Below are 27,099 nucleotides of genomic sequence, written 5' to 3'. Positions count from 1 at the left end.
TTACAGGTTGTTTTTTAACCGGCACACTGCACAATCATAGACATAACTGTAAATGTGCAAGAGGTGGCCAAAAGGCTGGCTTTCATCCCTGGTATGGAAGTCAATAATGGCCATAAATATTTATCTTATAAGCAACTCAACACCTAAGTGTGACCACTACTAATCACTACTAAATACCTTAACAATGAATTTATGTGGTTTTAATTTCCCTCTTTGAAATTTCCAATAGATATCTGCCCGTTAGAACTTCTAAAAACCAATGGTGATGACTTTTTGTTGTGTCTGAAGATGATCTTCTTTTACCTGCAAACTGAAAAAAAGGGACTGTTGAGTCATTTTGCTTGAAAATGACATTTGATCAAAACTGTTGCAGATTAATATCATGTCCATTGACTGATAAATTAAGCAACTAATTATTCAAGCTCTAGTGCAAGTTTGTTATTTTAGGGTTTATAAATTCAGACAGAAAATTCAAGTGTGCATTATTTTTAAAAATATATATTCAAGTTGATAAAATGTAATTGATAATTTCTTAATCCAAAAATTCCAATAAAAACTGATGATGAAGAGTTGAACTTTCGGCCTATGCGCTCTCTCAGAGTAGAGACTGAAAACCCTAGAGACCTAAATAATATATGTGAATCTTAGGGCGCACTCACACTGTCCATCCGTACCGTCCCCAAGCACGTTTAGTCTAGTTTGTTTGAGCAGTGTGAGTGCCTAGGCGCGGTACGCTTGCCGGCCACGGCCCGTTTGGGAGAGGTGGGCTTTTGTAAAGCACGTTTGCACATGTACGAGCACGAGCGTGCGCACGTGTACGAGCACGAGGCCTACGGCGGTTCTATTGTCATTTTATGTGCGCTTGTTGGGACATAGAAAAAAGAAGGACGGACCATGCGCGGACATTTAAAACAATGGCAGCGAAAGGTTCACGTTGGTGTGATGCGGAGGTGGAGTGTTTACTGCAGATTTGGTCGGATGAAAAAATTAAAAAACAGTCGGACAAGACGCACAAAAACACGGAGGTCTATGGAAAGATTTGTAAACAAAGCGACGCATCGCGATGACCTCAATCAATGAGTGTGGCGTGATGACGTATAGGCAGGCAAGGAGCATTAGGGGCCTGGGCCGCAGGGGGAGAGGGAGGGGGCACAAGTACCCTAAAGCACGGGGCACGGTACGGATGGACAGTGTGAGTGCGCCCTTATATATCTTTAAAACTGCCCAACATGAAATCCATCCGTGAATTTAAACAGGAAAAATTCAAATAAAGGGATTTCACTGGAAATTACTCTATGAGTTTAATCATATTTACACGTCAACATTTAGTCTTAGTAGTTTATCAGCAGTGGCTTCATTTCCCAATGAAGTGCTCAGTTGCTAATAAGAGTAAAACCTTTACAACCTTTCTTTGCTTCCAAACGTGGCCACATCTTAAATTATGTAGGATACAAACATAAACGTTATAAAATCATGCAAGCTTCCAAAACATTAATACGATGAAGGTGGAGAAAAAAAACAATAAGCAGCATTACTAATTATTAATTAGTAATTGTAATATTTAAAACAAGCAACACGTTCAGTACATCTAAAACAACACGCAAATCACACTGAATTAATGCAACAATGAGACAAAGAGCACAACAGGCAACACATGCAATTACAGTGGTAGTGGAAACAAAAAGCAAGTACAACGACAGATTGGCATTAGAGAGCTGACAGCAACAGAGTGCAATTAATTATTAATGCTGACAGAACTGATTATCCATGAACGAAATGAGAACTACCCTGCCGGTATGTGTTAGACTCTGTGACAGAAGTTGGAATAGAGTTTTACTCCTGTACAACACTTACAAAGGACATAAAATAGTGAGTCATGTGTGGGGAAATCACTGGTTATATACAGTATATATGAATCTGAAATTAGCTCCAATTAATTTGATGTCCCTCCTGAAAACCCCTGAGGCTACACAAGTCCTGTTTGACTTAGTAAAGAACATGGATACAGTAAAAGTAAAATATGCACCGTGATGTTTGTGAGTTTCATGTTAACTTGTGTCATCATGCAGGCGACTTTGGCTCAGTGACAGAGTGGGTCGTCCTCCTTTTGAGCGATCGGCAGTTCAATCCCCACCTCCCCCGGTTAACATGTCGAAGTGTCCTCGGGCAAGACACTGAACCCCGAATTGCCCGAATTGCCCCTTGCCTCCAATTCAAAGTGGGCCAAATTTAAAAATTGGGACAAAGTTGGGGGCCAAACTCAATATTTACTAAAATTGTTCTTGTCCTGGTGTTTCTTATGTTTTATTCTTTGGTTACAGCCACGGTGGCTCTGCAGATGAGACAAACAGCTCTTTACCTTCATAAACAGATTATCTGCCTCCCACCGCTGTTGAAAGCTCCTGTTTCCCATCTTCCTTTTGGCCGTTTTTGGGGAGGGGTGGATTAGGTTTGTCTGAAGAGACTGGTAGCATGGATGCTCATGTTTGTTAACAGAAAAGTAGACGTGTATGTGCTTTAAACTCACGGGCCAGCTCTCATAGAACCTTGATATGATCTTGGGGGCCAAATATAATTACACCGCGGGCCAGATTTGGACCCTGGGCCTCAGTTTGACACCCTTGTGATAGACACTGTTATTGAGATAGGAAGTGAGCTACATCTGGATAGAAGATTTTGATCCTATTGCCAGGCCCCAGTACGTGCTGCGTATTTGTTCACATTGAGTAAGTGTCTACTTACTCTTTGACATGCTTGCGGCAGGGGACAGAGTTTCTCATGCAGGTGCCGGTGAGGATGTCCACATTGTCGACAATGACGAAAGGTTTCTCCTCCAACGTGACGATGGAGAGGTGGTTTTCATCTGCATCCTCATCGCCGTGGGAGTTATACCTCGGCCACACTGGGAACATCAACGACAGCGTCCCGTTCTCCCAACGGCCCATCTGTGTGTGCACAAACACACACAAACACAACCAGGGATAGCCATCTTAATTACAGTGTTTTGACTTTTTAATTGCTGTGCTCTTTTAACAAACACCACTGTGTTGATTTGTTACCTTCTCCCACTTCCTCTCACTATTCAGGACGATGACAACCAATTTTGGGTTGGCCTGGTAACCATCTGGAGTAAAGGATAGGTCGCGCCCTTCGTTCCATACATGCATCATGTGCCTGAAACAAATGGGAGCAAAGAGAGAGAGAGCATGAAGCTGTTATTTTCTTTGGTTGTGCATCTGTTTGAGTGTTTGTGAGTATGTGTGCACAAGAGCAGATACATTTAAAATAACAAGTTAAGCACTCTGTAATCACTGCAAGAGTATCCTCTTCAAATCAATGCTGTCTTCACCCACTGCATGTGCATGCGTGCTTGAGTGTGTACGTGAGCATCTGTTTGTGTGTGGGAGGGGGAAGAGTCAGAGGCCACATATCTCTCCCATCAACATTCTGCATTGATTTCTCCACAGATATACGCCTGAGAGACAAGTCACTGGTGCAACAAGGCTGCCCTCACTCTGTTACTCACTACAGTTAACTTGCATACACCGAACAGATCCTGTGCTGAAACATTTACACACTCACTAAAGTGAAGCATAAGAGTGGAGTAAATGAACCAGTATCTCACAGTGATATGGGATTAAGAATACATTCACTGCAGTGAAACAATTTTCTGAAGGCAGAGCTGTTCTGAGTGTCAAGACTGGGATATCTGCAGGTCGGAAACCAACCCGGGCTGCTGCATCACTCATTTTAACAAGCCTGTGCAAAGATGCAAGTGCACGGATAATTTTCTGCGTTCCAGAAGTAAAAAAAATAGCACTACACCACTGGGTAAAAGTGTCTACTCTCTACTTCGCCCACTTTTAAAAAAGTTGTGTGTTGTGGCATTGAATACTACCTACATCACATCGCTCTTAGTTATATCCAATCAGCAACTAGGCTTTTCGGTCAAACTGGTCCGAAAATTAGTGGCGTTTCGGCAAGACCCGCCTTATACCTGGTATTCGACTGTAATGGAAATGCACCGAATAGCATGAATTCCAACTGGGGGAAAAGAGGCCACACTAAAGCCTTTTTGGACAGGATAAGTTATAATGTTGGGAAAGGACATTTTTAGCAGAAGTTTAGTGCGCAATGTCAGTAATTATGTCAGAGAATGTCAGTAAAAGTTACCTTCTGTAAAGCGGTCCGAAAAGAATACCTCAGGTAAAACTAGTCCTGCCCGAATAGGGCTTTAGGGAGTTCACTAACTAGATTCATTCATAATTCTTAAACAATGACATTACATTACATTCATTCAGCTGATGCTTTTATTCAAAGTGCCTTACGATAAGTCCATTCAACCCTGAAGATACTACCCAAAAAGCTCAAGAATCATTCAAGTACATAAAAACAATGAAACATGCAAAAGGGGCTTCAAGTGCTACATTTTAGAAATATGTTTTGAAAAAAAACTATATATATTTCTGTTTTTTTAATTATTCATGGACGAAGATGCACTCTGAACAGGTGAGCTTTCAGAGAGTTTCTGCTGTCCTGCTGTCAGTGGGGCGCCTGTTCCCCCGTTGTGGAGCCAGGACAGCAAACAATGGTTAAAAAAAAAAGGATGCCAAATTAAACTTCTGTTTTTGTGTATGCAGGTCGCGGCACAGGGCCATGAGGGATTCATGCATGAACTCATGTTGCTACAAGAAGTCAAAATGCATAAAGACAATGGTTTGAGTGCTGTTTAGCATGCGCCCTGCAGGTGAAAACTATGATAATTGCACTCCTATTCAAACAGGTGGGATTTTATGTTGTCTCATCTGCATGAGATGAATTGGAAACAGGCCTGTGCTCTTTGGAAGCAGGCTCCGCTCACACAGAGTAAAGAGTAAATAAAAAGGTCCCTGTCTACCTCTCATGCAGGCAATACAAAAATACCAAAAAGCTCCGCTGTGGGTATAGTCTCTCTCACAAAAACTCCAATGGGTAAACATAAACCTACAAAGTTACACATTAGAGACACTTATGTGCTGCATAACTGCATCTGCCTTTGTCATTATGGGTTTTAACGTGAATATTAGTGACATGTCAGGACAAATGTGTATTTTTGCGTTTGTAACATCTGCATGGTGCAGCAGGTGATGCCCTTGTCACAGTGCATCGCCACAGCTGAATACAGATAGCGGAAACACTGTTGCAGTCTATTTTGGGAAACTGCTGTCTCTTCAGCTTTGTTACCATTTTTGGGGGAAATATTTTGATCTAAATGGATGAGGCTGGTGTGTTTTTGAGGCATGTAAAACAGGCAGATTATACTATATATACATATATTCCTATTTATACAGTATTCGCATGTTTATTCATGTCATTTCCTGTGTGATGTTAACAAAACAAATGTACTGCTACATAAACAGAGGGTTCAATGATTTCTAAATTCCTTATGCAAAATATTCACGTTAACTAGATATTTCAAGGCCAGTTTTAATAGCAGCAGCTGCATTGCATGACATAAAGAATACCTGCTATTGTACAGGCCGACTCTTAAATGTGGGTCCCTTTGCTGCTATGTGCGGAACATCTTCCTATTATTGAAGTAGCCTTTGTGTGAGCACTTTCTAAAAGTATGAATAAAGAAGAACAGAAGGTTCTTTCCGCATTCTGTGTTATGGCGGGCAGCATCTTTTTAGAAAAAGTGACAGCTTAGGGGTTTGCATGGTACAGTGGTTCCATCAAACAGAATAACCTTTTGAAATGTACTACCAAGACAAACCAAATAAAAACATGTGGCATTGTGGAGACCAAATAGGACGAACTGGAGTCTGCGATATTAATGCCTGTCAGGCGAGAATGACAGAGAATCCAACGGGGTTGATAGTGTCTTTTAAGTGTCGGATTATGTTGTCCTATTCCTCTCCACCTCACGTTGTTTATATGCACACTGCGGCAAGATTGTATCTAGACTAATGTATGCAGCATTCGGATCACAGCCTCACCACTTCCAAGTCAGGGAAGGGAAACCCGACCTGTCAGTTTATTATAACAAAAATGGGCCGCAGTTGTTTTGACAAATATGCAAATGATAGCTAATAAGTTAGTGAGACAAATGAGGTACCTCTGACAGAAAGAAAAACAGAGCGCTCCGAAAAAGGTTTGTTCTCTTATTGAGGTCGGAGTTATATTGGATCAACCTGTCAACAGCGCCGGTATTGTATATGCTTTGATATATGCTGTCATAGGCTCATAAGAGAGAGAAATGTAATAATAAAGCCATGATGGTAAAAACCCCACTGTGGCTCTCATTCTAATGACGCAACTCATAAGTCAACATACTGTAGATGTTCAGAGCCTTCAGCAACCTGACCTCTGTGCATTCAGTCAATTTTATAGATATTTCTGAATTAACTATCAGATTTTAACCATTGAATGCCTCATATTTGAGATTTATTCACAACAGCGTACCAAAAACCCTGAGAGGAAACAATGCCACGTACCGATTCTGAAATTTTACACTTGTGGATGTTTGGTACGAATGCGCCTGTATGTGTGACTGTGTGTGGACATTGCTGCCCCCCCCTCCTCCTTGTTTGAAGGATTTGACTGTTTACTCATCACAGAGACTTCAGAGAAGAGTACATACACACATACTGGTGAACATATGTCCCTGTACACACACACATACACCTACAAACACACACGTGCCATCCACTGAGCCAGAGAAAAGAGAGAGTTAGAACAAAGCTAGTAAAATCTGCTTTAATCCTGACTTAATGATAGTGAATCCAGTCATGTGAAGTAAGGTGCACACACAGACATACACATGGATACACACACCAGACACATACTGGGCTCTATTTAACACACAGAGGTCTGCATTTAGTTCAATTCATTGTCTCTCGACTAAGGCAGCAGAGTGAGCTTATACACCGAGCAGCCATGCACACAACAGCTAATAATGTTAAATGTCATAACACATCAGAGTGTTTAACACTGCTGTCATCTCTGCTTCCTTTCTCCCTTCTACCCCTCTCATTAGTACATTAAAAAGATTTATGTAACACTGCTCAACACTCAGCTACAAAGACAAATAGAGTTACGCAAGTCCCTAGACCTCGAACTCCTCGCACTCTCACAGAAGCACACACACACACACACACACACACACACACACACACACACACACACACACACACACACACACACACACACACACACACACACACACACACACACACACACACACACACACACACACACACACACACGCGCACACACACACACACACACACACACACACACACACACACACACACACACACACACACACACCTGCGCAGGGCACTAGGTGGGAGCTTCCCCGGACTCCTGTCTGACGGTGTGCTGTAGCAGCTGCCCTGGGCCTCTGGCAGCTCCCCTTTCTCCCGCAGCATGGAGGTGGCTGCAAAGGAAATGATGCCCACCCCATCCCGCACCCGTGTGTCCAGTGGGTACTCCCAGTCATCATAGGAAACGGAGATCATACCCAGGGGAAACATCTGAGAGGAGAGGAGAGGAGATCTGAGAAGTGGCACATATGGTGTTAAAGATATATATTGTTTTTTTCGCCTCAATTTTAAACTACCATATGTTTCTCTCAGAGGTGTCAAGCTGATGATTTATTGGTTCCATGTGCTTCCCTGAAATATTTCATATCTAGCTATTAAATAAGTGTGAGCAGACTGTATGTCCACAAACTGAGTTGATCATTCAGGTATCGTCTACATCTCGAAACTATCCAAATGAAAGAAATGAGAAATAAAGAAGCTCACAAAGTTTATCTTTATAAACCAGACTGAGCAAAAATCCAAAAATACCAGCACTCTAGTCTGGGACTCCACCCTGCAATACTTTGTTTTTTACATTTTAATTTAGCACTACAGTAAGTATTGAATTAGGTCACTGTCTAAGAAAAGAAAACAGAGCCGTAAAACTCACACAAATAGGGACTTGAGAATGATGGACAAGGAAAGGAGGAGAATAAACATTTGAGAAGCTTTCGAAAAAGATAAAGCAAACATTGGATATATTTTCAGTTTTAATGTGAGGGGAACATTTGAGCTGATTATACGTTGAATTATTTATACAAATATTTATGTGGATAATAGCTACCTTGCTGTCCTACATTTCGAGAGTGAATGTGTATATAATGCTGTCTAGCATCCTGTTTAGGGGCTGAGCAAATGTTTTCAGGTAGAGCGAGAAGAATGTAAACAAAGCAGGAAGCTAAAAATATCATATGAATGATTACCAGTCACCACGATGTGTCTCTATACTGTCATAGGCATATGGCTTAAAGGAACAGTTTGACATGGGAGGGAATATGCTTTTACGCTCGCTGATTAGCTGAGAAGACTGCTAGCGCTCTCATATTTGTTCCTTAAACATGACGTGAGTTAGCTTACCCTAGTTAGCTAGGGTTATCTTAGCTTAGCACAAAGACTGGAAACAGCTAACGTGGCTCAGTCCAAAAGGAAACAAAGTCTGCTTTCAAGCGCCTCCAAAGCTCACTCATTAACATGTTATATCTGTGTAGTTTAATCCACACAAAACAAAGTAGTTAAGTGGCGTACTATTTAATGGCGGGGAGCAGCAACTACCTGGAGTATCTGCTGGTTAAACCGGAAACTGCACCCAGCCAAGAAATAGTCTGGCACATAAACCAGTATTAATGATATATTGTCTTTATGACACTTTATTTGTTTTGTTTAAATTAAAGCTGCAGTCGTCAATCTGGCAGATCGAGTTGGCTCTGTTGAGTCAAATTTTGAATGTTTACAACTCTCACGCCCCTCCCCCACTACCACCAAGCTCCTCAGCTCCCTCCCATTGAGTGCTCGTCAGTGCACGTGTTCCCGGTTTCCTGTGAACGCGCCCGTGTCTTCTTTCATCAATAAACGGCATGGGGTACACGCTATACAGAGGTAGGCTGGCTGACTCACTTATAGATAGCAACTGCTAACGTTATTTAGCATATGCCTAGCTTGAGGCGTGTGCCTGTGATATTGTGACATGCACGAGGGGGGAGGTGGGATCTGTGGCGTGTGCACGAACTGTGAACTGCGCTGAGTGGACAGGATGATACCGGTGTGGTGGAAGCTCTAGGCTTCAGTGAATATGATCAAACAAATGTTGCCAACTGCGACTTTAAGCAAATACAATATAACGTGTTGATAAGTGAACATTAGAGATGCTGGTAAGCGGATGTTGTTTCCTTCAGAGTTTCAGTATTTCTATAAAGCTGTATTTCATATCAGCTCTAGAGAATAAAGGAGATGACTTATATACAGGCGAGGAAGCAGATGACCTGCAACAGCATGGAATCAAAAACACTACCTGTCTTGTTAAACCACTCAAAAGTGGCCCCCTGTTACTACATATGGGGCCTCTCTACCTCAGGGGTAAAGTCCGGGTTGCCAGTGGTGAGACTGGACACAATCCAAATGTAACCAGCTCCTATCAGGCCCAACGATCGAGCCTCTTCGAGTATATACCTGTCGAGGAGTAGAGACAGAGTTAATACAGATTCACTACAGAAATCTGGCAGTGTGTGAGAGAGAGACAGAAGCAGCAGAAGAAAATAAAAGACACTCACACAGCCTCATCCTTGGAGCAGTACAGCAGTATAACAGGACTCTGGATCCTCTTGAGGGCAATGTGTGATTTAGAGTTTGGGTCGCCATCTACAGCATCGAGAGTCACCACACTCTGCAGGTCCCAGCGCACAAAGCTGTAACAATACACCATTAAACGATACAAGGTACTTAATCTTGTCAGCTGCCATAAATAAAGGTTAAGGATGAAAATGTGTGTGTGTTCCTGTGTGTGCACATGTGGGGGAGTGTATTCATTACCTGTGATCCACAGTTATCTTCAGTGTGCTGATGAAATCCTGGTACCCGGGGAACTTGGAAGTGACGATAGAAAAAACATGCCAGTCATACTCCTCCATGATGGAGAGCATGAGCAGAGCCTCCTGCTGCAGAGCCGCGCCGAACTGGAAGAACGTGGACTTCTCATCCTGCAACGACACACAGGCCAGCAGCAGAGACAGTCAGCAGATTTGTCTGAGGAACTAAATTAATTACAGAAAAAGAAAAAAAAAAGAAACAAGAGCTTGAGTGTGTGAGTGCAAATCTGACGGAAAAAAAGTTGGGCTTTTTTGTGGGGTTTTTTTGCAATCAGTGAGTCAGCCCCAGAGAGTGAAGATAAGAGAGAGTGTAAGTGTTGGAGAAACAAGCGAGGGAAAGAGGGAAAAAGAGGAAGAGATACTGAGAGATTCAGTCAACAAGTCAGACTGCACTGCAAGAGAGTGGCTGCTGGCTGCAGGGGGGGCGGGGGCGGGCTTAATGGTCGGACATAACTGCCTCATAACTCACTGGTTTGATACACTTCAACCCTCGGTAGCCAATGCAAAAACAGCAATGCATTGTTGTAAAAACCTAATTAAGCCGATAATGATGCTCCACTTGCTTGCTCATTTTGTCTGGTGCTGTATTCTTGTACTGGCGTGTTACGTTTACAAATGTAACACCTAAACAAAACCAGAGTCATTAATGCAGAACATCATTTTTCAGTGGTACACTAACTGCAAAAGATATGGAGTCATTTTCTAGCAGTCTCGTTCAAAGTCCGAGGATATTCTCCATAAACCGTGGCTCCGAATTTTCCAGCATTAATTCACAATGCCATGTACAGTTAAATCATTTCGTCTCAGTATTGGAGGGAAACTGGGGGTCAGCGTGAGTCTAAGAGGCAGAAGCAAGCGTTACCAAAACCAAAGCAGCTATTAAACAGAATGAAGTCCAAAGCGAGTGTGAAATAAGTTGCTAATGATTGCAGAATGTATGTTTGCATAAAGTGTAAGCTGAGTTTCCCCCTGGGGACACAACAAATAGACAGCGACACAGCCCATCCAGCAGAGAGGAGCGAGAGGAGGAGCAAGCAGGGAGAAAAAGAAAAGGCTGAAGGGGAGAATGAGAAGGAGAAAAACGTTCCAGTCTTGTGAGTGAGATTGAGATACCTGCTGTGAGCGAGGTGGAAAAGAAGTGAGTGTCTTGGGAAAAAAACTAAGAGAGACACAAACATCAAACCCCCTCACAAGGTTCCTCTTTTTCACTCTCAGACACACTCAGACACACTCAGACACACACACACACGCACACGCACACGCACACACACACACACACACACACACGACATGCACACATGCAGTGACACCCATTCCATAGAGGGCATCAAAGAACGTGACACATTAAACATCAAAGCCCTCATAAACACACATGGAGAATCAGCTGTCAGCTCCTGTCTCTCTGCCCCCACCACCTCCAGCTCCACCTTCATGTGTGTAGGTGTGTGTGTGTGTGTGTGTGTGTGTGTGTGTGTGTTTGTGTGTGTGCAAGCCTATTTTGTGCCTCCAGTGTTGCCCCTCAGTTTAACAAAAAGCTCACAGCTCAGACCATCACATACATAAGCCAGGCCCCACAGAGATTTAACTCCACTCCCTTCACCGCTACGAAAAGAGAGAAAAGTGGGAAAGAGAGAGGATGAAATTGTACTTCAAAAAGATCTATCTCACTGTTTCCATCTTTGCGTGTGCATGTGTGTGTGTGTGTGTGTGTGTGTGTGTGTGTGTGTGTGTGTGTGCATGTGTGTGTGTGTGTGTGTGTGTGTGTTCCTGTAGGTGTGTGCGGCTTTATACTTTACTCAGGTTCAGAAAGAACAAAATAAAAATATCTCCTCTGTGCGGCAACAGGCACATCGTCAGTTTCACCACGATAACACACACACCCTCGCACATACAAGTACATAACTGACAGCCACATGCAAATCAGTGCTGAAACAGTAGGTTTAACAATCAGCCAACAAAGCAACGTGTTAATTGGTTAAAGGAAAAATCCAGTATATTACAATAATATGGATAAGGTTTTTGTGGTTTCATTAGATAGTACTCTTCAAACAAACAGCGAGCAGGTCTAAATTGATCGAACGCCCGGGGTCACCAGTTTATGGTAGAACAATGTATTATAAAAATAGAAAGGTCTACAAGGAGGAGTCAGCAGAGAGGTCTCACAGCAATGAAGGAGAATTTATTGAATCAAGGTCTGACACACTCATCACAGAGTGATACCAAATTTCCAATTCCTAGTGTCTCTTAACAGAACTTCCCGTCTTATAACGAGGCTGACAACACTTACACGCCCCGTCAGGTTTTTCCAATACACACTCAGTACCTTTTACAATCAGTGGCGTCTACTTGGTGTCCAGACGTCATCATGCCCAAATACAGTTCTATTGTTTTCTAAACAGAATGTGCTTATCAGGTCTATGTCCCCAGTACACAGTGACCTCGGCCTGTTATTCACTTTCTCAATCATGTTTTCTTCCACACCAACAAGATCGTCTGAGCCGTTGTTTGATCAGGCAGGTTGTAAACAAGACAACAGTTTAGCCAGGCCCTTGTTTTTTGTTTGCGGACTGACCCTTTTATGTGCTGGCTGTACTTTAAGTTTGCATTTAAAGCGAATGAGAGAGAGAGAGTACACCGTAAGGAATATATCTATTGTAATTAGTTGTATCCACGAAACCTCTATTCATGTGTGTATTCAGACACATGTGAGTAGACTGGTGTATATGTACTGAAATATTTATTTATGTGCATTGAGTTTGTACTGTTGTTGTAATAAACTCACTGACCACTCTATTAGGTGCACCTGTCCAACTGCTTGTTAACGCAAATTTCTAATCAACTCAATGCATGTAGACATGGTGAAGACGATCTGCTGCATTTCAAACCGAGCATCAGAACGGGGAAGAAAGGTGATTTAAGTGACTTTGAACGTGGCATGGTTGTTGGTGCCAGACGTGCTGCTCTGAGTATTTCAGAAACTGCTGATCTCCTGGGATTTTCACGCACCACCATCTCTAGGGTTTGCAGAGAATGGTCCCAAAAAGAGAAACTATCCAGTGAGCAGCAGTTCTGTGGGCGCAAATGCCTTGTTTTAGCCAGAGGTCAGAGGAGAATGGGCAGACTGGTTGGAGCTCATAGAAAGGCAACAGTAACTCAAATAACCACTGGTTACAACAGAGGAATGCAGGAGAGCATCTGTGAACACACAACACCACCTACTTTCTAGCAGATAGGTGACAGCAGCAGAAGACCACACTCACACTTTATTAAGCACCAGGTGCACCTAATAAAGTTGCCCGTGAGTATATGTGAAGTCAGAAAACACTGTGTTTGCATAAAAGTCCACTAGCTCAATGGTTGCAACAGTAGTTTATGTGCACTCTGGAAGTAATTCTGCATGTTAATTTAATTATTTAAGTGTTTACCATGACTGCAATGTGGAAATGTTTTGATTCATTGTCTATAAGCTAATGCTAAGCTAATGTTTATGTTGTCTTCTAATAGAGTAACCAGCTAATTAGCAGTTTACATTCCAGGTTAAGTCAGAGTCATAAGTTCTGCTATAAGCATTTGTAAGCACCGGTACTGCTTAATGCTAACTTTATTTTATTGTAGAACCACACACACATCTACCTGTAGTTTTATGATAAGAAATGTAAAAAAATCAACCCAACATCCCTGCAACATCTTCCTGATGAACCACAGAGGTCATTTACTCCAACAAACCACAGTTACAGTTATCAAGTCTCCATTGCATCTTCCAAGCATTCGGTCAGAGAATGGTGTGGAAAGGTATTCTGACTAATAACTGTATGAAAGACTAAGTGGAGCCCGATGAAAAAATGGATCATGTCTGGACTACAGAGCAGTACTTCAGATTAATCTGCTGTCAGTGTAGGTAAGTCTCTCAAATACAATGCAGATATAAGGCCGAGCCAGGTAGATTTATGACGTACAGTAGGAGATTTATCACAGCCTGGTACCCACTTAACGACAGGTCTAAGCATCATTTAACAGAAAACATTTCCATAGAAATGCTCACAGAACATTTGGGAAGGTTCTTTGTGTATAGATAACTGACGAATGTCAGTTAGTTTTCCTCATTTCACAGGAAAACTGTGTACACTTTTTCAGTAACAGTTGGTGAACCGGAAAGGCGGTCTGAAAACTATGACTGAGTTTTACATATTTTTTTAACTTTTACTTACCACAGCTTAGGTAAAAATCTTGCCGTTCACCTTTGTTTACTCTTCCAAAGAAGTTTGGCCATGATGAAGGTTCTTAAAACGTGTGTGATTGATTGATTGATGTTTCTGATGTAATATAACAAGCCAGAATCATGTTCTGGGTAATTTGTCAAGCAAAATGCCAAACATATGCTGGTTCTGAAATGCTTCTTGTTTTTTTCTGACAAAGCCTTGACTTTGGGATCATTAGTTAAACACAACAAGCTTTTTGAAAATGTCACCCTGAGCTGTCTGGATTTTATGAATTAAATGAATAACAAAATTGACTTATGAATCAATAATGAAAAGCCCTAATACAAAAACACATGAGAGGTGTTAAAACATCCACTAATAACCCAACATGGTACTCAACAAAAACACAGCTGATGGAAAATTGGGAAACTGTGAGGAATCAAATATTCATTCACACACACACACACACACGCACACGCACACACACACACACACACACACACACACACACACACACACACACACACACACACACACACACACACTCACAGGCACTTATGTGCTGACAGGCTGAAGATATTGTGGATGTGGTGCTACATGTCATACAAGTTCATAACATGCTTTTAACATGTTTAATATTAACACCTGTCATCGTGGTCTAACCCACACACTTCCTTTTACGTATCTTCCACAATCTGAGGAGGAGAGGAAAGGAGACGAGAGTAGAAGCGAGGAGAGGAGAGGAGAGGAGAGGAGAGGGGAGGAGAGGAAATGCGAGAATTCAGAATGAGAGAAGACTGAGGTGAAAGGGGAAGATGATAGTTGCTGGTGGTTGTTGAATTATAAAAGATAAAAAGAGACGTTGACACAGACCTGCATCTTCTCATCAAATCACACAAGTCCACCAAGAAGCTCACATATGAATAATGCACAAATATAACACACACACACACACACACAGTTTCCACATTATAACCCACATACTCTACCTAGAGATTTACTGATGACATTGTGCATCAATTATACAAATACAGTGAACTTCATGTACAGTTTCACATCCACCCACGTCCATGCACACACACACACACACACACACACACACACACACACACACACACACACACACACACACACACACACACACACACACACACACACACACACACACACACACACACACACACACAAAGGCCCCTCAAAAGATGACGTTACTCATGAGCCAGCATACCATTAAATAATACACCAGCAAAACTCAAGTCTCTCTCCTCCTCACACACACATGCTACTTCATGTCAAATTTAATTTTTGTTTACAGCAATCAGATAAAGAAAGTATGAAAGTGAAGAGTTGTACAGATTCAGGCTAATGGAGACGAACTGACACGTTTCTAGAAATCGTTGGGAGAAGGAGTCGTGTGAGCAGGAGGAGAAGGGAGGAGGAGCTCAGTCCTACAAGTAGTGAAGGTGGATGGAGAGCAAAATAAGCAGCCATAAGCTAAGGAAGAATAACTGAAAGGCTGATAGAAGCGCACATGGCACTGGGCAGCACAAAAGAAGAGTATGGAACTGGTATGCAGAATAATGAGAAATAGATGGGGGTAAGGAGGACGATGATGATGTGGCCAGCAATGTGTTATATTAATATTTAATGCAGTAGGTCAGTTAGGATGGCGCAGCTACATTAAGTTGGCCTGACAAAGTACGGCCCAAAGATGCAGCTAAGTACCATCCCACTTAAGTCTGCACAAGAGTGCAAACAAGCTAGCATGGCAAAAAAAAGTCCTGTGTCAACAAAGTAAAATGTGAAAGGGTCACATGCAAAATGCAGAACGAGTCAATCACCAAAAAAAGGCAAAGAGTCACGGCTGCAGCGCTACAAAAGCAGAATAACACTCTGCCACAGTTGAGTTTTAGAGAAAGTGAATTACATCCCCACATTATTCTGCTGAACTGAACATTTAATTTACAATTCACTCACTTTAATGTGCAAAAAAGCTCTTTTCCAAGTACCTGCGGTATTCAAGCACAGGTAAGACCTCAAACTAATTTGGTACACAAATGATATTTGTAGTAATTTCCAAAAGATGAGTTGGGATCCACATCCTTTGAGAACAAGGTCGTCGCCGCAGTAATTAAAAAATATGTTTAGTCCAAATGAAAAGGATGTGAATGTGAGTCCACCAAGATGAACATAAAATAATAAAATTCTACTTGAACTTTGGGTCACGTCTGTCTCGCTCACCATGCAGGAATCCAAGTGCATGTTTTCACGGGGCATTTTGGGAGGATGTGTGAGGAAGCAAAATAATTAGCTGTCCAAATAATAAGACAGAGAATTTCTCATGGAAAAAAAGGACAAACAGGACTTTTAAGGTGATTTACAGTGGTCTATTTAGATGCGTAAGGAAAAGAGTTCAAGTTATGCCCGAGACACAGCGTACACTACTGTAAATGTATGCACAAGGCGTAAAACCAGGAGCTGCAAACAGATGGCTGGTTTTCTACATCGTCTTGTGGTTTTAAGATATTTCTTAACAGGTGAATCAAAGTGTTACTGATGATGGCATTCAGTTTAAAGATTCAGATATCGAAGTGGCACTGCCGACTTGGACACTTAAGTGCAACAGAGCCATCGTCAACATCATTAATAAACCTTTCCTGTAAAGACCGGTCGAAATGTCTGTGAGAAAGGCTGGTGTAGTGTACAAAAAGGGTGTTAATTTAAACCAATGTAGCACAAGATCAAAGGGTATCTGAATACATGTCGTTGTAGTCAGTCAAGCATGTGGCATGATATTTAATACATGCCCTGGAAAAAAAGACTGAAAATTCACACAATCCAGACAAAGGAAGGTCACCTCCAGTAATACAGTAGATAAGCTAAACTCCAGCTGGTGATGTTTAACCTCATCAGTATAATTAGGATGAATCAAACACTGCAGGTTAATGTGTTAGAGAGGGATGAAAGGTAGGCACACCTGTAAAACAGGGCCTGTAAAAAAAGCTACACTGGTCGACACGCTTTCTCTTGCAGCCTAATTCTGTGTAAATGCTCAGCAGGTGTTTTGCAAAACCCTAATGCTAACAAACAGCGCTCTAAATCCACCCTCTCACAAAGAATTAGCTCAGGAGAGCCGCTTACAAACAAACATCTAAAAGCAGCCGAGTAGAGGAAGCTGTTGTCACTTGACCAGCTTCAGAAGTAGCACCAAAGGATATCCAGAGAGAGGGAGAGGGTGTTTGAGTTATAGACGGTAGAATGGCACAAAAATAAATCTACACAAACACATTTATTTCTTGGTCTTTGAACCACGTTACGACTTCAGAAAAAATTGTTTTATGAGCATAAAAGTCAGACGTACAACAATTATTTAAACATCGCTGGAAGCGGTGAACAGGGACAGTGCAGTCGACAACCTCTATAGCAGAGACATAGCAGAAAAAATTCTCTTGACACTAACAGAATGTAAAGGCAGGTCCCTCAGTAGCTAACAAGCAGTCCCTTAAGCACTGAAAGCTCTTCAGTTTTAGACCACAAAGACAGGTCCCAAAGCCCACATCCACTAACCGAACATAGACTTTCTTCATTCCCAGGATTGACAGAACTATAGCATTTAGCTCGCAGACATTGGCTCCCAATGCTAACAAAGACTACTTCAGTATTTATCAAGAGGTAAGTCCCAATGCTTAAGTCTACTGTAGTATTCAACAGCCTCGCACTCCCCCAGCAAACACAGAACAGCATTTAACACGGCGCAGAGCCCCTGAGCTAGCATAGCTTACTTCGGACTAGTGAAGCGTTTCGTCTCACCACTAACTCAGACAAGCATGTAATGGGCAGCAGCGCGGCCATGGACTGACGAAGCGCGCAGCATTACAACAAAACCTCAGGATGTCATATTGAACACAGCAAGTCTCCTGACACTATAAAACACATTTTCCTGCTCCGACCAAACACTTCGTTTTTTTTCCAAAGAAAATTTTAAAGAGTCCAGCGCTCTCAGTGAAAGCGGACCTGCTTAAGAGGCCGGGAGTTAGGTAGAAGTGTAACAGCGTGATAAGAAAGGTTTGGAGTCAAAAGCAAGTAGAACAGACTGCATTGGTTTCTGACTGGGTTAGGTAATGCGGCGAATAGCAATGGGAAAAAAAGTAAGTCTACTGCCTTTACACTTGTTTTGCACAAACTGTCGAGTTGGTTCTGTCAGTACCCTCCTCTCTCCCCTCTGTGTTTTGTTGTCCAGGTCCGGTAGGTGTTTCCCTCTCAGCTGCAGCTTGTTACACTTATCACCTGTAGGACTATAAAGACCCTGAGCTATGGCATGCGCCAGATCCGTTGTTATCCTTCCCCTGGTAAACTCTTCGTCACTCGTTTGTTGTTTTTCTGCGCTCCTCGTTGTTTGTTAATCTAATAGTTGTTTGTTATATTAATCGTTGTTCTCTTTGTTTTCTCCGTAGTTTCCCGCGTTAATGTTTCCTCGTCCTGTTCCCTGATCGACTGTCGTTTCCTTGTTCCTGTTTTCCCCGACCGTCTAGTCTTCAGTGTATCTGTATCCCCTGTCGTTATTTCACGTTTGTTTGTCGTTTATACTAAAGGTTTTGTTTGTACTTTTTACCCCGTGTCCGTGTCTGCATTTGGGTCCAGCTTCCCAGTGTTATTTCCCCGCACCGCAATGACACAAACAATACTCAAGGCAGCACATCCCCGACACAAATGAAGTGTCTGGATCAGGGGCTCGTCTAGGCTGTAGGGATTTTAATCTTATGAGCAACTGAACATCCAACTGTGAAATGAAAAAACGACTGATTTAAAAAAAAATGCAATACTACTTAACTTGTAGAGCTGATATAATTCACTCTGAAAAACCATCTATCTTGATTTATGTTGTTTGAATTCCCCTCTCTCCAGGGCGTACGTTTTAAAGACAGAGGTCCAATCAATTCCATTTCATGCTTGATTACATGTTCTCGGTATCCCAAATGTTCAAGTTTGAATTTTGGTGTTTGAAAGAGTCTGACTTGAATTTATCAGATTGACAAATAACCAATTAAATCTGATTAACTTCAATATAGCTATCTGAATATTAGACACTTTTCTGTCCGAACTTGTTGACCATAAACCACTTAAAAACAAGTTGTTTACATCACAAAACTCAAACATGAAATATTTCACTGCTATGAATTCGATGCCATTAAAGGTCAGCATTTAGCATTAAATTGGTTTATTTTTTGGCTGTTCAGTTGCTTATTAGATCCAGATCCTTATGGCCTTGTTTCGCCTCCATAGAGAGGTAGTGCACCTTTCATTGAGACACTTAATTTGTGTCTGGGATCTGCTGCCTTGAGCATTTTTTCGTGCAAAACCGGTGTAATTTTACTATTTTCCCATCGTCATTAATGGCTGTAAGAACTCTGATCCCCCCGCTGTATTTGCCACAGTGAGAACCGAACACACTCTGTTCTAATGCAGGTTTGCCTGAATTATCAGGAAAGTCATAAAACTCACATTTGTTTTCCAAAATCCATTAAAAGCAGCTCGCAGACATAATGCTGCCTTGAAGAACGTACCGTCATCCATCATGCCTGTGTAATATATTTCTTTCCTGTCAGCGTTAAGTCAAGATTTTTTACAGTTTTGTCCGGATTATTAGTGAAGCAAAAACCAATTATCAGTAACTAATACATGATGGGATCATCAGGGGATTAGGGATTCTTTAATCCAATGTCACAGTCCTGGTAATGTGCCAGATATGTTCCCTCAGTGATTGAATCAGGTAACATATCTCTTCCCTGGAAAACCATCATCACATGGTCTTTTTTTAATCGTATCCAGGAGTTTGTTATAACTAATCCTGCATAAACTGTGATTGCTCATATATCAGACACCTGAGATGCTTCAGTTGGAGCCAAGCAGTTTCTTCTAATCTAATAATTAGTGAGCAAAACTGCACGGTTAAATAACAGGAACCCCAATGTTCATCTTATTTCTGTCTGAATTACTGCAGTCATTGAATTGATCTGTCATGGTAAAAACATGTATACAAAACATATATTTCATTGATTTTGTGTGTCAAGTTTTCATCCTTCACAATAAAGCTGAAGTCTGTAAATTTCTATGATTTTTTTTTTTTAAATATTTGCTGAAATGTTCACTATATCCGATAGCACAACGAGAGGAGATATGTGAAAAAGCGATGTATTGCTACCTCCAGCTGCTGTTCCTGTCTGCTCCCAGAGTCCTCCCGGTGCTCCTAAGGTCATCTGCTAGGTTACAACATGAAAAACATAACTAAGGGCCTAGGAGTCTCTGACACAGTGTCAATTACTGTTTTGAACTCAGATAAAATTGTGAAACTAGACATTGCTGATTAAATACGAATTGAGATTCTGTTACTGTATTGTATATTTCTAGCATAAAGTGTTTTCAGAGACGTATTTTAGTGAACTGTTTAACTGTAAAATTAGAAGGTTTGTGACCCAGTCGAGCCAAAACCAAGCCCCGCCCACCATTTGGATAAACCTTCTCATTATACATATAAACATTACACTAAAATATGTTGTTGATTGATGCATATTTGATCAGCGCTGCCTGGTTTCACAGTTTGATCAGAGTGCAGAGCTGTTACTGAGACTGTGTCAGAGACTCCTCTGCTCTGATTGGTTGTCGGTCGGTCGCAGTTGAATCTAGCTGATGCCATTAAGAGCAGACAGAGGGGTTGAGCAACATGTCTTTTTCTCAGATCGTCTGTCTCATTTTGATGTTGGGATATACTGACGGTTTCGGCCAAGATGATTTTTTTTTTGTTTACAGAAAGTTACCAACCTCAGCTCTAATGAAAAGGGAAAGTGATAAATATAAAATAATTACTGTAGAGTATAAAGAGAGCTATTGTCAGACTGACAAAGCAAAAGTAAAATATGCAAGAGAAACAGCCTTCATTGACTCTAAAGCTCAGACTCTTACAACATTTTGATTTCATTAGCAAAACTTTCCAATGCAAATGTCCTTATGAAGATGATTATTCCTGATTGGGACTGCAAAGCAAGCTGAGTAGTATTTTTCTTTATACTGCAGATTATTCAAACCTCGCGATGATCAAGTAACTCTCAGGTATGAATGTGATATTGTAATTGGTTGATAAATACCCCATACACAGGAGACATTGTTTTCCGTTGCATTTAAAAACAGTCTGTTCCTAGAAACGATCCATCAACTACGCCCTATAAATCAAGCGCCATGCTCCGCAGTGCTGACTCGTTCACATATGCTGCATCAGCGTGCAAAGAATCAAGTAGAATATTGTCAAGAAAGGACTCAGTTATTTGGCTGAGAACAGGAAAATAAATTTCTATCCAAACTTTGACAAAACACGTTGTTTTGGATGGCAGAGGTTTGCTTCGCCAAGCACCGGCAGTTAAATCTGTCTCCTGAGTGGTAGCCGATGGTTGTGTGCATGGTTGGCCTTGCCTATCCAAGTGTCAGGATGCTGCTCACGACAGAGGCTAATCACAACACCTGTTTAGGGGAGATTACAGCAGGATCCACCCGAGTGCTGAAAGGCCTCTGCTTTATTTAAACTGTAAGTGTCTGTCCAGGCTGTGACATCCACACACTCACATAGATACGCAAACACACATAGCACAAGCATACTGTATGTGTGGCAGAAAAAGAATAGGATGTGCATCTATATATGGTGTGTGTGTGTGTGTGTGTGTGTGTGTGTACTGCTGCTGCCGTTTGAGTAATAATAACTGATTGACTCATGGCGCTTCAGAGAGAAAGAGATGTTAATGTTATTTCATCCCTCTACATGGAAAATTAATGACACAGCCAACACTATTCCTCCCTCAGTTTCTCTCTTCCCCCATCGGTGAATGAATTTAAAACAGCTCAAGAGCTGAGCGAGACCCTGCATCCTTCTCCCTCCTCTGTCAGCCCTCATTGGCAAATCAAAGTATTGCCAGTTTGATATTTATAGCTAAAGTGCCGTTGGGTAAAAAAAAATATCCCACTCTCTCTCTCTCTCTTTCTCTCTTACACTCTCTTTGTCTCTCTCAACCCACTGATGGTGACTCTTTTGGACTTTGGAAACCTTAGGCCTGGTGTAAAAATGGCAGCAGGCAGTGAGTCAGCCAATCCCAGTTGACTACCTCAGCTTTGTTGATTGCTGGACCATGCTAAACAGGCCAAGTGCCGCAGGTAGGAGAACAGGACGGCCGGTCGGGGGTTGGGGTCAGGGCACTTGTCCAGTGCCACTGCAAAACAAAGTGATCTGGCTGGTGAAGGAATACCACAAGCCAGAAGATTAATGAGACAATCCACTGTGTGTTACTCTTTCAGCTTTTAGAGAAGAGCTGCAGGCTCTTCTGAATACTAAAACATTGGTTTATCCCAGGTTTGGTTAAAATTTCATTAGCCCACTGTTGTCTTTAAGTGAGTTGTTGACAGAAAAGACAATGTTTATTACATACCACCAAATAAATTCATACGATGATGCAGGCTTCCAGGGGGCATGTCGGTTGGACGTAGGGAGGAATGCTGGGAAGTGGTGAAGGGGTTTTGCAGAGATTGTTTGCAGGGAAAGAAGGGGGGGGGTTAGACAAATCACTAATTCTGCAGAGGGAAGAAAAACAGTAGCTGAAGGGGGATTCATTCATTATATATAAGCCTTACTCAGGTCTGTGTAAGCCTTTTTATACCAAAAACACTCCCACAACACTATTGTGCACACGCTCTCGCTTTCTGAAATACACACATAAAAATCTTGTTACTACATTAAGTTAAACCAGCAACAGGCTAACACATGCTAATCCTCTCACTTCCAGCTGCGCTTGCCCCCATGTTTCCCCCACTTTAACACCACCGCTGCTCTTCTCTATTCCCCATCTCCCCCTTCTCCTTTCTCCTTCCCTCTCCGGTCCAGCCACTCGCTCTCATCGCTTTTGTTCACACGACAGTCACCATCCACTGTTACCATGGCAAATCAATGGTCAGTCTGCAGATGGGAGCAGATTCATTTCACACACACACACACACACACGCACACACACACACACACACACACACACACACACACACACACACACACACACACACACACACACACACACACACACACACACACACACACACACACACACACACACACACACACACACACACACACACACACACACACACACACACACACACACACACACACACACACACACACACACACACGCACGCACACACACACTCACATGCCTGAACACACGATGTGCTTGCTTCCCGCTCTGGCATTCCACCAGACTGGTAATGGATAGGTGTTGGTTTGCTGCGTGGATGAGTGCACGCAGGCAGATGTGTGTGTTTGTGTGGCCAGTGTGTCAAAGATCAGATAAGGAAATCTATTTCCTTTACTAATTAAAGGAAGTCAGTGCTCCCCAAGGAAAAGAGAACATACCGAATGTCAGGGCAAAGTGTGTTAGAAGTGATAACCAAACACACACACACACACACACACACACACACACACACACACACACACACACACACACACACACACACACACACACACACACACACACACACACACACACACACACACACACACACACACACACACACACACACACACACACACACAAACACTCTCACATATGCACAAATGACTTTTGGCGCTGTGTATATTATTATCTTTGCTGTGCATCTGTGGGGGTGGGTTGTACATGTACATATATGTGTGTCTATCAGTGAATGCGTAAAGTTGCTAAGTGTCCATTGGGGGAGTTAGAGCAGCTACATGGCAGATGCTTAAAGCCACTGGCTATTAGACAGCAGAGCAGAGATAATAGGCTACGGCTGCCATTACCTACTACGCCCTATTAGCCAGTACCCAACCTGAAGACAAACAGACAGACACACAAACGGGGCAAATCTGTACTTGCGCGTATGTATTTTTATGTCTGTATCTGTGGGTGTGCATGAGTGCACTCTATTGGGCAGCGCACGCTTGGAGAGACACATGAGAGAAGAAGGGAGGAGACAGGAGGGATAGAGAGGAAGGATAGAAGGGCTGATTTACCAGGCCTCCTATTAGTGAGACAGATCTTTTCCAGATGGGGAGGGAGGGGAGGGGAGGTAAGGCAAGACTCGGAGAACGGGAGGAAGTAGAGGAAGTGCTAACACATTCAGAAAACAAAAGTGCATTACAGTCCGTGTAAGCAAGAAGATGAGCTGAGAGTTGACAGGGAGAGCGGAGAGGAGGCAGGAGAGAGTGACAGAGAGAAGGAGGGGAAAAGATATGCAAGAAAACCCCACCGTGTTACATTCAATAAAAAGAAACAAGGGAAAAACCTCAGTTCCAATATCTGACTGTCTGAGGCTGACGTTTCCTAGTGTGTATGTGTGTGCTGAAGAGAGTGTGAGTATCACACACATCACATGCCGGCTCTCTGTATCCATCTGTCTATCCATCCATCCCCCTCCTTCCATCCTTCTGTCACCAGCCGGTTTGATGCTGCAGCTCTTCATGCTCCTGCTCGAGTGGAGAGCTTTGCAGATCACGATAGGTGGAGGTTCTGGTGGTAGTGACTGTGGCAGGGTTACTCTACAAGAGCAGCGTAGTGAGAGTGTGTGTGTGTGTGTGTGTGTGTGTGGGGGGGGCACTGTTCACTTTCACATCCTCCTCTTCCTTTCCTCCCTCCCTCTCACTCTCTTCCTGCTCAACACACTTTACAGAAGTTTGAGCCACTGGGAGATCATTAGCACAGGATCAAACCCCAACACTCACTGTCCACACATACACACACACACAGACACACACACATACTGGCAAAAACACACACACACTAAGAGAAAGAATACACAAACCACACACAACCACACAAAAACAAGAAATGGGGGCACACAGAAGAGTACTGCAGCTTAAAATCCAAGTGTGAGAGTCAGTGTGTTACCGTGTGTGTCTGTGTGTCTGTGTGTGTGTGTGTGTGTGTGTGTGTGTGGCTGTGTGTGTGTGCGTATGGATGGGGGATGAACATCGACAAGCAAGTCTGGTGAGATTTGTGGGAGAAAGAGGATTGGTTGAGCATTATTTCTTTTGTGAAAGGGACAAGGTAGCCGAACCACCTTATCAGAAACACAGAAAATACACATTTACTTCAACAGAGTTGACAGACGTGTGTGTGCACACACTTTTCCACATGCACATGAACTGAGCAGCCACCCACACATCGCAAAGCCCATTCAATGACTCCATGCAGCCTTTTCTCTCCTACACTCTTTCTAGCTCGCATAAAGAAAAAAGTTGTATTCACACACATGCACACAGAACTTATATTCTTCTCTCTCGCTCTCTAGACAAATGCATTCATGCATGCACACACATGCACCGCAGCGCCCAGACATGCAGGGACACACACACACACACACACACACACACACACACACACACACACACACACACACACACACACACACACACACACACACACACACACACACACACACACACACACACACACACACACACACACACACACACACACACACACACACTCAGGCTCTCCATCATGAGTGTGTTGAATAATTCAGTCTAAGGGAAGTACACAAGACTGTAAGGAGTGTATTCAGCACTGGCCTGAGGGCCGGCCTCTCTCTAAAAGCATGATGTCACTGTCAGCCTTCTCCTCCTGTCCCTTTCCTCACTCTTTTCATCCGTTGCGTTTGCCACCCTCTCCCCCTCACTATCATTTACTGCTTCAATTTGGCTTTGACGGCACATTTGATGCTTAACTGAGTCCAAAAACGATGCTGTGCGTATCCAACCAAGCATGTGTGCACTAAAATTAAAATAAAAAGACGTTTAAACGGTATTAGGAGTTGTCACGCTTTAAAAACTTTATTTCAACAATCTGTTCATAGACAGCCACATATTTCTTTCTACTGCATCCATTTCTGTCTCTCCTAATTCCTCCCTCATTCGTTCCATCTCATCTGGGGTTGTTTTTTTTTCAGTTCTCCCTCCCTCCCCTTCTTTGTGCAGGTTTGCCAGCTGTTCTGCTGATCCACCGAAGCCTCTCTCAGATGTAGGTCACTCTCTCAATTAAGGCAATTAGCAGAAGTCGGGCGAGACTGAGAACGAGCCACTCTCATTACAGCAACAGGAGCCATAGCCCTGCATCACAGGGCTAGCACTTAACACTCCACTTGGCACCTGCATTAGCCCTGCCTAGCACCAATCTGCCAGTACTGGCGCTATGCAAGTATTTACATGTACTAGCACTGAATTGGCCCCTGCAGAAGAACCGAGCCACACTATTAAAAAAAAAAAACACTATTCAAACTGGATTAGTTTTACTCTGTGAGTGATTTCACAGATCATTCATACAGGATAGAGAATCTCTGCTCATAGCCGCGATGAGAAATGCCCTGATCGTCTCTTATCGTCTGTCACAAAAGCACAGAAAAAAGAAAATTCAACACTGCGCCAGAGAGGAGACACTTACACCAACAGAGATGATGCTTGTCATTGAGGTCAAGAATCTCGCCACCTCCAGTGCATGTATAATGACAATCTGCGGGCTGCCACAGGAAACCCATTACTGAGATTATAGTAGTGTCACTTTAAACACGATTGCTTTTATCAGATGACATTTGAGGTCCACTTTTTATTTTATTTACTATACTGATAGAAAAGAAAAACTCAGTTCACCAAAGCTAGTAAATAAGACTTTTATAGCTCAGATTATTTCTTTCACATACTGTTTTGTCTCATAGTTCAAGAACTAATTTCCGAACAGACAATAAGACGGATTTGCACACGATTAAAACTATAGAATATCGTAATAATTACACTTTCAGAAAATCTTGCAGTGAAACTAATCAAATGTTCAGATAATCTATATGAAGCTAGTTAGACGTGTGATGTAAGCATCTGCAGTGTGCTGATCTGTAATGCAATCTTTGGGGATGTGTCAGGCTTGTAGCACC

The 27,099-nt window shown here is 42.5% G+C and overlaps 1 protein-coding gene across 1 annotated transcript in view; it reads right to left on the bottom strand.

Annotated features, from left to right (window-relative positions):
- The window catches only part of grin2ab (glutamate receptor, ionotropic, N-methyl D-aspartate 2A, b), a gene marked incomplete at its 3' end in the record, with an annotated part of 112,306 nt that overhangs the window by 20,639 nt on the left and 64,568 nt on the right, over window positions 1-27,099 (bottom strand). Inside the window, exons 5-10 of the mRNA XM_083925982.1 lie at window positions 9,873-10,039; window positions 9,614-9,748; window positions 9,413-9,512; window positions 7,312-7,517; window positions 3,060-3,174; window positions 2,743-2,945 (exon numbers count right to left, since the gene is read on the bottom strand). Coding sequence (XP_083782108.1) covers window positions 2,743-2,945; window positions 3,060-3,174; window positions 7,312-7,517; window positions 9,413-9,512; window positions 9,614-9,748; window positions 9,873-10,039 — 926 coding nt within the window. The remainder of the gene's footprint in view (window positions 1-2,742; window positions 2,946-3,059; window positions 3,175-7,311; window positions 7,518-9,412; window positions 9,513-9,613; window positions 9,749-9,872; window positions 10,040-27,099) is intronic.

This window comes from Echiichthys vipera (assembly GCF_963691815.1).
Source record: "Echiichthys vipera genome assembly, chromosome: 2".
In the NCBI taxonomy this organism is placed as follows: Eukaryota; Metazoa; Chordata; class Actinopteri; order Perciformes; family Trachinidae; genus Echiichthys; species Echiichthys vipera.
The sequence above is the reverse complement of the archived record's forward strand: the minus strand, read 5'-3'. Positions and strand labels throughout refer to the sequence as shown.